The 12,420-nt window shown below is 46.0% G+C and overlaps 1 protein-coding gene across 1 annotated transcript; it reads left to right on the top strand.

Moving 5' to 3' along the window:
• Positions 1-5,065: 5,065 nt before the first annotated feature.
• LOC114607990 (mpv17-like protein) lies at positions 5,066-12,251 on the top strand. The gene is made up of 5 exons (XM_028751726.2): positions 5,066-5,178; positions 7,550-7,978; positions 8,065-8,135; positions 9,625-9,654; positions 11,429-12,251. The coding sequence occupies exons 2-5, from the start codon at positions 7,657-7,659 to the stop codon at positions 11,633-11,635; spliced, it is 630 nt and encodes a 209-aa protein (XP_028607559.2). The 5' UTR covers positions 5,066-5,178; positions 7,550-7,656; the 3' UTR covers positions 11,636-12,251.
• The last annotated feature ends 169 nt before the right edge of the window (positions 12,252-12,420 follow it).

The raw sequence follows: 12,420 nt of genomic DNA, 5'->3' as shown, positions 1-12,420 counted from the left end.
CAGGGTATAAATATAATAACAACAACAATATGTTATGGAATAGGTCACAGGGGTCAGCAAACTTTTTTAGCAGGGGGCTGGTCCACTGTATCTCAGACCTTGTGGAGGGCTGGACTATATTTTGAAGAAATATATATAAATGAACAAATTCCTATGCCCCACAAATAACTCAGATATGAATTTTAAATAAAAGGAAACATTCTACAGTGGTACCTCGGGTTACGTACGCTTCAGGTTACATACGCTTCAGGTTACAGACTCCGCTAACCCAGAAATAGTACCTCAGGTTAAGAACTTTGCTTCAGGATGAGAACAGAAATCGTGCTCCGGCGGCACAGCAGCAGTGGGAGGCCCCATTACCTAAAGTGGTGCTTCAGGTTAAGAACAGTTTCAGGTTAAGAACAGACCTCCAGAACGAATTAAGTTCTTAACCCAAGGTACCACTGTACTCATGTAATAACACGCTGATACCCGGACCGTCCGTGGGCTGGATTTAGAAGGCGATTGAGCTGGATCCGGCCCCCGAGCCTTCGTTTGCATACCCATGAAATAGGATGTCCCTGTTTTCATTGGGGACGCGAGTGGCACTGTGGTCTAAACCACAGAGCCTAGGGCTTCCGATCAGAAGGTCGTGGTTCGAATCCCCGTGATGGGATGAGCTCCCGTTGCTCGGTCCCTGCTCCTGCCAACCTAGCAGTTTGAAAGCGTATCAAAGTGCAAGTAGATAAATAGGTACCGCTCCGGCGGGAAGGTGAACGGCGTTTCCGTGCGTTGCTCTGGTTCGCCAGAAGCGGCTTAGTCAGGCTGGCCACGTGACCCGGAAGCTGTACGCCGGCTCCCTCGGCCACTAAAGCGAGATGAGCACCGCAACCCCAGAGTCAGTCACAACTGGACCTAATGGTCAGGCGTCCGTTTACCTTTACCTATTTTCATTGGAGAGTATGTTGTAGCTCAGGGGTAGAGCATCTAATTTGCATTCAGGAGGTCCCACGATCAATACCAGGCATCTCCCCTCTATGAAACTTTGGAGAGCTGCTGTCCATCACTGTAGACAATACTGAGCTAGATGGAGCCAATAAAGGAGTCCGACTTTCAGCTTTCTACACAGCGCTGTGATTATCGAAGCCCACAGCTCTTGCCGCGGTCTGTCTTGCCAAAGCTACTCTGCCCCCTTGTGGGGTAAAGGTGCGTGGCTCCACTCCTGATTTCCAGGCCTGGGTCAGGTTGCCAGTGTGACACAGCAAAAACTCCACGGGAGGCAGCGAAGGGAATCGCAGTAAATGAGGTTATCCGGGGCAGGGCCGAAAGGAAAGGTTCCCCGGACTACTTTTAGAGGTAGAAGTGACTCAACAAAGTCCTCCATCCAGAGCGATGATGCACTTAAACGTGTGCGACGCTATATTTATCTGTGTGACGCTTAAGGCAGATTCTTGCCACCTGCAAAGCTCATGAGCAAAAAATGGAAAGTGGAAACTTCATCGGAACCCAAATAGGTGCATGTGCTCAGCATGGCTTAAGATGGTGAGACGCAGCTTTTAAAAATGCCCAAGACCTGCTACTCTAGATAGAAGGATGCCACTTTTTTTATGTCACACAGAATTATCGGTGGAGCTGGTGGAGTCTGCCTTTCTGTGTGTGGATAAATGATACATTACGCACGATATAAATGTGATAAAGGGTCTTCTTAGTTATCCTTTCGCTATTCTTTTTTTCTCTTTCTCTTTTCTGTGCAGTTGTGGTTTGCCTTTTCTTATAAATGAGTTTGAATTTTACTGGTTAATGTAGTTTTAAAACTTACAATAAAATTGTTCTTAAAAAGAAGAATTGTTTGTGGAGCAGTTGGCTGTCAGCTGGAAGTTACAAAGAATTCTTCATCCAGAATGTGGCATCTAGACTGGCAGCGGCCACCAAGACCACGTAACACTGATCTTGAAAGACCTACATTGGCTCCCAGTACATTTCCGAGCACAATTCAAAGTCTTGGTGCTGACCTTTAAAGCCCTAAACGGCCTCGGTCCAGTATACCTGAAGGTGCGTCTCCACCCCCATCATTCAGCCTGGACACTGAGGTCCAGCTCCAAGGGCCTTGTGGCGGTTCCCTCCCTGTGAGAAGTGAGGTTACAGTGAACCAGGCAGAGGGCCTTCTTGGTAGTGGCACCCACCCTGTGGAACGCCCTCCCATCAGATGCCAAAGAAATAAACAACTATCTGACGTTTAGAAGACATCTGTTTAGGGAATTTTTTAATGACTGATGTTTTAATGTATTTTTAATCTTTTGTTGGAAGGTGCCCAGAGTGGCTGGGGAAACCCAGCCAGATGGGTGGGGTATAAATATATTATTATTATTATTATTATTATTATTATTATTATTATTATTATCATTATCATTATCATCATCATTATCATCATCATCATCATCTAGCAGTTAAATCAGGCGGACAAACTGCAAAGGGCTTTTGGACTTGACCACGTAGTGTAATCACAGCCACCTGGGACTTGCAGTTCAATTACAAAGTAATATACGGCATGTGCACATATGAACCATGGCCCCAAACGTCATGCGGATTGACTATGCATCAGCATACAGTGGTACCTCAGGTTAAGTAATTCGTTCTGGAGGTCCGTTCTTAACCTGAAACTGTTCGTAACCTGAAGCACCACTTTAGCTAATGGGGCCTCCTGCTGCTGCTGCGCCGCCAGAGCCCGATTTCTGTTCTCATCCTGAAGCAAAGTTCTTAACCTGAAGCACTATTTCTGGGTTAGCGGAGTCTGTAACCTGAAGCGTATGTAACCCAAGGTATCACTGTACAGTCAAACTGGCTAAAATCTCTTCTGCAGCGCTGATAACACATGGGAAGCTAGCACAGCAGCTTTGAATGCGTCTCTTTGAATCGCCTCTGGTTTTGGAAAGATCGCCAGCTAGATAAGAACCATTGTGTCTGTTGTGTGTGCTTGTTTTAGAAAGGCAGGATATAAATGTTTAAATAAAGAAATATATAAATAGCTATAAAAGTAGAAGACCCCACCCTCCCACCCAAACCATTCAAGAGAGTCAGTCCCTCCTATCAAGTACCCAAGAGGTGCCCAGCAGCAGAGATGAGGCTGAACAGATAAGAACGAGAAAGAATTAGCACAATCTACCACTAGGCCTATTTTTGCGCAAGCCCTTCTGAAAGGAACAGGAGATTGCATCGACTCTGCATTCTGGAGCACCGGCTCATTCATTTCTATGGGGATAGCGCAAGAGAAAACCTGTTCCCGGCACATGTGATAAAACAGCGCCCCCTGGTGCCGGAACAAAGAGGCTCGTGGTTTTCTTTTCCCAGTACGTACGTAACTCCCAGAGGCTGAGATCGTAGCAAATAGCACTCCGGAGGAAAGAAAGGCACCAAAGACAGGTTGTGAGAGGTTAAGATATGTCGAACCTGTTTCAGACCGAGCCCCAGGAGATGGGTACCTTAAAATAACAACTACCAGTGCTTTTTTTCTAAAAAAAATGTTTAAGGGTACTCTCATTTTCCTACTCATATTGAAATAATGCTTCACAAAATGTTTAGGGGTATGCATACCCCTGCATGCCTCCAGAAAAAAGCAGTGACAACAACAACAACAAATATAGTAATAAATATTAATATTAACAACAACAACAACACCCCATTCAGATGGGCAGATAATCTGCCCATCTGACTGTGGTGTTTTTATTGAAATTACTGGTATGGTTTTAATAGAATATATATATAATTCTATCAGTGTTTAATTGTTTTTAAATAATTGTTTCTTCTATATTTTTCACAGTTCCTATTTTTAGCCATAAACTACATTGAGTCCTGTGAGGGGAAAAAGTGGTGTATAACTAACTAACTTTAATTATAATCCTTTAAAAGATATAATAATGCAGTTGTTCACCACAAAGAATTAGGCGTGATATTCAATCTTAGTCTTGTTCAGAGAGTAGAGTCAATTGATTTCAGTCTGCTGATTTCTGAGATGACTATAATTGAATATTACCCATAACTCCTTGTGGTGAACAACTACACTTTTATCTGATTTGTCTATTGGTTTCAGTAAGTGTACTATTCTGAGTAGGACTTAGGCTGCATATACAGCCCATTCTTTCCCTCAAAGAATTCTGGGCTCCGTAGTTTGTTGTGGGCTGCTGGGAATTGTAACTCTGTGAGGGGTAAACTACAAAGCCCATAATTCTTTGAGGGAAAGAAAGTGATTTGAATACACTTTTACAGGTATTTTTTACAGAGCTGAGATATCACCCTACGTAAGCAATTAGGAAATGGTATGACACAGAAGCAGTGACAACAACAACAACAAATATTGTCTATTTGGGGACGCGGGTGGCGCTGTGGGTTAAAGCCTCAGCGCCTAGGACTTGCCGATCGAAAGGTCGGCGGTTCGAATCCCCGCGGCGGGGTGCGCTCCCGTTGCTCGGTCCCAGCGCCTGCCAACCTAGCAGTTCGAAAGCACCCCCGGGTGCAAGTAGATAAATAGGGACCGCTTACTAGCGGGAAGGTAAACGGCGTTCCGTGTGCTGCGCTGGCTCACCAGATGCAGCTTCGTCACGCTGGCCACGTGACCCGGAAGTGTCTGCGGACAGCACTGGCCCCCGGCCTATAGAGTGAGATGGGCGCACAACCCTAGAGTCTGTCAAGACTGGCCCGTACGGGCAGGGGTACCTTTACCTTTACCTTATGACACAGAAACATACAAATAAATAAATCCCATGCACCTCAGAAAATCGTAAGTATTAAGATTAAAGAGGAAAGGGAGAGAGCTTATTAGGTAAATAAGGTTTGTGTATTTGTGTGATCTATTGATTCAGCCAGCCCTTTCTCAGGTCTCTCTCCCAATTAACTCTGTCTTGCCCAGATATGTCTGCTTGCAATTTGGGGCTGGGTCTGGTATTCTATTTGGTTCTCAAATGGGCTGCCAACTTCCTCCCTCCACAGCTGCTTTGCTTTCTCCCCACAAGTATACTTTCTTAGTATGCAGAAAGGATTGGCTATTCAATGGCTCTCTCCCACCCACCCCCTTCCCTGCTGTCTTCCCTGTCTGCACCCTGACCATGTGTCCAGATATTTATAGTTCTGTGGAGCAGACAAGCGTGGCTGACCCGTCCCTTATTGCTTCTTCTAGCCCTAGAAGAAAAGAAGAAAGGATTCGGGGTAATAATGGCTGCAACGCAATGGGGAAAGAAATCGGGTGGGCTTGAGAGAGACAAAGAGAAGGGTGTGTGTGTGTGTGTGTGTGTGTGTGTGAGAGAGAGAGAGAGAGAGAGAGAGAGAGAGAGAGGCGCAAAATACTGACGGAGATGAATTTATCTACCCACCTGTGCTGTGGTTTGTGGCCCTGCACTGCTGTGTGAGAAATGCACTTTGTACGTGCTCCAAGGCACACTTTGCTTTCTGATTACAGTGGTATCTCTGTTTAAGAACAGTCCGGTTTAAGAGCGATTTCGTTTACAAACTCCGCAAAACTGGAAATAGTGTCCCGGTTTGAGAACTTTACCTCGGTCTAAGAACGGAATCCGAATGGTGGAAGGGCACCGGCGGCAGGAGGCCTCATTAGGAAAAGCGCACCTCAGTTTAAGAACGGTTTTGGTTTAAGAACAGACTTACAGAACGGATTAAGTTCGTAAACTGAGGTACCACTGTATTTCATATGTCCCAGCATTGGGTGTCTCTGCTAAAAACAAGTGCAAGCTGTGTCCTGATTAATATGTTATATATGTCAGATTTTCTGCAAGAGTACAGAACTTTGGTTAAAACTGAGCAATGGTTAGAGTGACCGATGAGGACAGGTTCAAATCTTCAGTCTGACACCACAAAGCTCACAGTCTCGTCTTGGGCCCATCACTTTCTCTCAGCCTAAGCTACCTCACGGGATTGTTGTGAAGAGAAAAGGGTGGGAGAAGAGAAGACAGACTAGAAATGTAATAATTAAACAAATGCTCTAACATATGACGCTGACAAACAAGCTCCTAAATTCCTATTTGATCCTCCTCACAGATGTCTCTCCCTAACCTTTCAACTAAAATGATGTGGATTCCTGTTTCATTCAGATCCAATCTTTCCCACCTGTATTTATGATGGGAGGGGGGGGGGTTTAACATTATCCTTTTGTCCTGCATTAAATGCTGTGGCAGAAGAGGCTCTGTGGGAGGTGTGCGCACACATCATGCCCATAAAGGATAGCGCTGCTTCGTCACAGGGGCCCAGAGAGAGCAGAGGCGGCTGCAGTCTGCAGAACTGTGCATTGCCGTGCATGTGGAATATAGAAGATTGTCTTACCATAGGAGAAGTATGTTATTAGAGAGAGGCCTGAAGAGGATGTTGGCATGTTGTAGTTGGGCAGCACATAGAATTGGGGGCTGCAGTGCATGCAGAGCACACACCACATTTAAAGTGCATGGCTTCCCCCAAAAAAGAATCCTGGGAATTGTAGTTTATTAAGGAGGCTGGGGGTTGTAGCTCTGTGCGGGGGCAAACTACAGTTCCCGTGTGCTTTAAATGTGGTGTGTGCACCTGCTGCCTGTGTTTGAGGCGTGTGGTGAGTGTCGAGACCTTCTCACTGCATGTGGGTGAAAGTGCATAATCCAGTGGTGCAGAGATGGTGCACAAAAGTGACACGGGTGTGAACAGCCGGATATTAAAATGAGATGACATGATCCTGTTTGTGTAAAGGGCGGGCAGCATTAAGCAGGTGCAGAAATACCCCTGTGTAGGTAAGTATTTATACTGTGGTCCAACAGGAATCTGGGCAAGGATGTTGCATACACAGATTTGTGTTTATATAAACAGCTTTACGACAGAGTTTATTCCTGTTTCTTTTGTAAACATAAACTAGTTTCAAACTGATTTAACTAGAAAGATCAGTTATCTGGTGAGGGCACTGAGCATTTCCTCCCCTTTTGTCCTTATAGATTTATAACTACTTTACCAGGGTTATTATTTAAAGGGGAAATTCAGGACACTTTAGAGCATCTCGTCTAGGCATGTCTTCAGAAAACACTTGTCACTTGCCGCAGACTTTATGGGAAGGGATGTTGTCTGTGAGAGAAGTTGTTAGTTGCCTTCCGAATGCACCCATCTCAAGGCAACGTACAGGAGACAACTGAAACAGCTAAAAACACTTAAAAACAACACAGAAAATGGTAGATGTGATTTTAAAAACAATACAAAATAAACACCAGTGGCAGAGATCTTTTCATCCAGCTGGAGAAGCCTGTTGGAGCAAGAATGTCTTCAATTGTTTCCAGAAAGTTCAGAGAGTGGGCGCTTGTCGTATCTTGACAGGAATGCTATTCCACAGAACAGGGGCAGCCCCACTGGAAGTCCTGCTCTGAGTAACTGTGGAGGAATAAATAAATGCAATTTTAAAAAAGCATATGGAAGAAAGTGATCCTTAACATCCCCAGAACCTAAGCTCTTTAAGGATTAAGCCACATCCCAAGTTTTTCACACAATTGACCAACACAACCACAGCCTTCTGGCCTCGGAAGATAATAGCCACATGCCTTTCTGTGTGCATTTGCAGATATATACCAGCAGGAGGCGACATTGCAACCCACCTGAGCAGAGGACGCCGCCACCTAGGGGCCATCTCGGGGAACTGCACTTCCGCCACACCAGCTCTGTATTCAAATGCACCCCCTGCTTGGTCTGGTGCATCGCCATCCGTGGCTAGCGAATGTTGTTGCCTACGGCACACTGTTTTCAGCCGCAGATGCAGCCCAGCAGAAGTTGGCTAAGCCGAGCCAGGATCCCCGCAGACACGACGGTTTGGATCTGAATCAGACGGCAAAAGTGGCGCTGGTCGGGTTCACATTCCACGCCAACTTCAATTATGCCTGGTTCCGGAGCCTGGAGCGCCTTCTTCCAGGAGCGAAGGTGACCACGGTGATAGCAAAGGTCGCTTGCGACCAGGTCATCGCTGCGCCAGTCACCATCGGGGCTTTTTATACCGGTGAGAGACAACAGGGGTGAAGAGGGGGCTGGAGGGGTCTGGAGAGGTCTTTGGAGGTGATGAGTTTGCTTCCCTCCCTTTCTCAGGTCTCTCTCTCCTGGATGGTGAAAGCAACATATTTGGGAAGCTGCAGGAGAAGTTTTGGCCAACGTACAAGGTAATAATAACAGCTCTGTAGATTCTGTGCTAGGCTGTTACAGCAAAGAAACACACAAACAGAAAAAAAGAGAGCATTGTGGCACCATAAAGACTAGTTTTTCAGTATCCCGGGAAGGGTTGGGACCTGGAGGGTTACTGATTTCTACTCTGGTGGGGAGTTTCCCTTTGACAAAGTGTAGGATCATGGCAATGAAAATAATAAATAGAGTTGGGGAAACCCTGTTTAACACCTGATCCCACTGAGAATGGTTCACTTTGAGAGCCATTGTTATTTGCAATTGTTGCTGTCATATTATCATGGAGGAGCCGAATGATGTTTACAAATTTATCTGGGCAGCCAATTTTCAGAAGGACAGTCCACAGGGCATTACAATTTACAGTGTCGAAAGCCTTAAAAGGTAAAGGGTAAAGGGACCCCTGACCATAAGGTCCAGTTGCGGATGACTCTGGGGTTGCGTTGCTCATCTCGCTTTATTGGCCGAGGGAGCCAGCGTACAGCTTCCGGGTCACGTGGCCAGCATGACTAAGCCGCTTCTGGTGAACCAGAGCAGCGCACGGAAACGCCGTTTACCTTCCTGCCAGAGCGGTACCTATTTATCTACTTGCACTTTGACGTGCTTTCGAACTGCTAGGTTGGCAGGAGCAGGGACCGAGCAACGGGAGCTCACCCCATCCTGGGGATTTGAATCGCCAACCTTCTGATCGGCAAGCCCTAGGCTCTGTGGTTTAACTCACAGCGCCACCTGCGTCCCTGTCGAAAGCCTTAGTCAGGTCAATAAACACCATATACAGGGGTTTGTTTTGCTCTCTGCATTTTTCTTGAAACTATCGAGCGGTGAAAATCACGTCCACTGTCCCCCAAGACGGCCGGAAACCATTTTGGGATTCAGGAAGGGTCACCTTGGATATTGTTAAGAGACGGTTTGCTAAGATCCTTGCAACAATGTTGCCGGCCGCAGCTAATAGAGAGATGCCTCAATAGTTTCCACAATCAGTTCTGTCACTTTTTAAAAAGAGATTGATAATTTTGGCATCCCTAAAGTCTGCTGGAATATCTTCTCTTTCCCGGATTTTTTCAATAGTAGCAGGGGCCCACTATCTGAATTTCCCAGAAACAACTGAAGATATTTTTTTCCTCCTGTCAAGATTTCCTAGCTGGTTGGACAGGACTCTGCTGGGGTGTGTGTGTCCATTTTGTATTGTTCTTAAACTAATCTTTGGTTATTTTTGTGACTTTTCTATTATATTTTGTGCCTCGCCTTGGGACAGATCTGGAAGCCGATTAATAAATAACAAGAATAATACTTTGGTGCACAGTCTGTCAGCCATTTTGTTAAGGTAGCTTCTGACTCTTGGTGCCTCAGGAGTAGCTGCTGTGAACTCCGCAGCAAAGTCCTGCAACTCCTTAGTGTGAAATCCAAACACTGTTGAGGAACTTCATCTTTAACCCTTATGTTAAATTTGCTATTTATTTCCCCCCAATTTAGGCTGGTGTGCTGTGCTGGACCTTGTTCCAGGTATGTATTGTGGTCCGTGCTTTCCTTCCCTGAATGAGCTGGAAACCTTGCCAGCTCCCCCCCCCCCAACAGAGCTCCTGTGCCAATAGACAACTGCAAGAGAGACAGGCAGGTTTTTCCTGTCATAAAGGGATAAAGCATTAGGAAAAACATTCCCCTGCTTCATTTTTGCTAGTCAGGGAGCTGCTGAAAAGCAAACCTAAAATATTTGAAATGCATCACTTCTTTCCCAGTTGCCCTAGGAATACACTGGATTTTTGAAAGCCTGCCGGGAATGTATTGAAATTGTTTATTTATTTCAACAATCTGTACACCGCTTAATCAAAGCTGTCTCTCAGGAGACCCAAAACAATAAGATTACAAATGAATTAAAACTATAAAAACAGAATTCAGTTAGAAAGCCTGCTGGAGGGTGGTTTGGTTTGGGTTTGGGTTGTTTTGTTTTGTTTTAGGCTTCAGAAAGTGCCAGAAGTTCAACAGAGTGGTTGATATTTTGGGACCCGCCCCAAATAGCCTTGTACCCAGTCATATCATTGGTCCACCTAGCTCAGTATAGTCTATGCTGATTGGCAGGAGCTGTCCAGGGTTTCAGGCAAGGATCTCTCCCAGCCCTGGGACCTTCTGAACGCAAAGCAGGTGCTCTACCACTGAGCCCATGGACTTTGAGAAGGATTGCCCTAAAAGAGACTGACTGGAGATCCGGGTGACCTCAAGGATGGCCTTCACCCTATGACCTTCATATATGCTAATATCTGGAGGTCCTGCTCACATGCCCATTGGTAAAGCCAGTTAGGCTAGCATATGTGAGAGACAGGGACTTTTCTGTGGTGGCCCCACAGTTATGGAACTTCCTTGTGATTGGCTTATGCTTGGCTGCTTCAGCACAGGCTTTTAAGAGGGCCTTGAACATCTCTCTTCATCGCTGCCTTTTCTTTAGACTGTTAATGACTTGTGTGACTCAGAGCAGTTTCTCCGAAATAATCATGCGCCTACTTTGTGTGCCTAGCGCATACAGGAGCACTCTTTTTATGTACTTCTTTTTCTGAGGGTTTGGCTGTAAAGAGCAGTTTATAAGATATTTGAAAGAACAACAAACAAGTATGCGATAAGCACAAGAGGTATCACCGGTAGTCTAAAAGGCACACAGAGCTACCTTCCCCAAGACCAGGCACAGGCAAACTCTGGCCCTCCAGATGTTTGAGACTACAATTACCATCATCCCTAGCTAACAGGACTAGTGGTCAGGGATGATGGGAATTGTAGTCCCAAACATCTGGAGGGCCAGAGTTTGCCTATGCCTGCCCAAGACCATGGGATGCTGATGACCCCTACCTCTCAGATGGTTCAGATACATTCCTACAGTAATTAGGGATCATTCGCTTTCTTGAAGAAGCTAGTTTCATAAGGAAGCAAAGAGCCCAGAAACCTGGGTGATAAAGCTGACCATCCCCTTTACAGAATCCACTGCAGTGTTGTGGTTGCCATGTCAGACGAAGGTCAGGGAGCTCCAAATCCCCACAAAGCTCCCTGGGTGACCACTTTCTCACGTCCTGCCCTACCTTACAGGGTTGTTGTTGTTGGGATGAAATGGAAGTTGGGGGCTGGGGAGAACAACCACCGCCTTGTACAGCACCCTGAGCCCTTTGGGAATTGTATAATCAGTCAGCCAATAAAATAATACCAGGAACAATCAGAGCATGTGCTGCTGTCCAAGAAGGATTGGCGGTTTATGTTCCTCCCTCCTCATCTCTCTCTCTCTCTCTCCCTCCACCAGGCAGTGAATTTTGCTCTTGTGCCACCCCTGCTGCGCACAGCCTACGTGGGGGCTTGCTCCTTCCTGTGGACGGCATTTCTCTGCTACCTGCGTCAAACTGATGCCCACGACACCACCTCCCAGCTCTTCCAGGCGGTGCCAGGCTTGGCCGGGCTGTTTCCACCCAGGGCAGGAGAGAATCAAGTAAAGATGCCGTCTGAGAAGTGACCAAAGGGCCGTGCTGTGGTTTTTTCGGCACCCCATCTCCATTTCTAGTTCTTGGTCTCTGCAAACTTTGCCCAGGGAATGGAGGGAGATTCGTCTCCTTATATTAACACCCTCACGCCCACCTTCTTCAAAACACGGCCTGCTCCTCTTGCCGCACCAGTATAGGAACATACAACTGCAGATGTGAGAAGCAGGGCCTTTACAACGATGGCCCCAAGGCTAAGGGAATGCTCTTCCCCTTGAGGCCTGCATGCCTTCTGAAAGACATACCGTGAGCCATCTTTTAGGGATGCTGTAAAGATTGCAGCAAGATTAAGAGGAAGAGGAATGCTTTGAACACTCTAAAACGCTTTATAAATTCTGGCTGCACCCTGGACAAACACTGGGCAGTTGAACAAAAGATCATTATTCCCCTCTCTCTCTTTCCCCCCAAACACATAATGTCTACGATGTCAACAGTGTCTTGTACCAAATGTAAACAAACTGAAAAAGAATCCATGAATTGAAAGTGGAGATGCTGTATGTATTTTCTTCCTAGTTTTGTTACGCAAGAAAATCTTCAGTAAGAACAAATTTTAAACAACTGAATCAATAAATGCTGGCTGCATGCACGCCACATACTTAAAGAACATTTTTTCCCTCTGAAAAATTCTGGGAACTGTAGTTTGTCAAGGGTGCTGGGAAATGTAGCTCTGTGAGGGTAAACTACAGCAGCCAGGATTCTAGATGTGGGGTTTGTGCTTTAAATGTATGATGGCTTCCACGGTTGCAGTCAGTAGGCTTCT

The sequence above is a fragment of the Podarcis muralis genome, chromosome 13 (assembly GCF_964188315.1).
Source record: "Podarcis muralis chromosome 13, rPodMur119.hap1.1, whole genome shotgun sequence".
Lineage (NCBI taxonomy): Eukaryota > Metazoa > Chordata > Lepidosauria > Squamata > Lacertidae > Podarcis > Podarcis muralis.
This window is presented reverse-complemented; position numbering and strand designations above follow the sequence as displayed.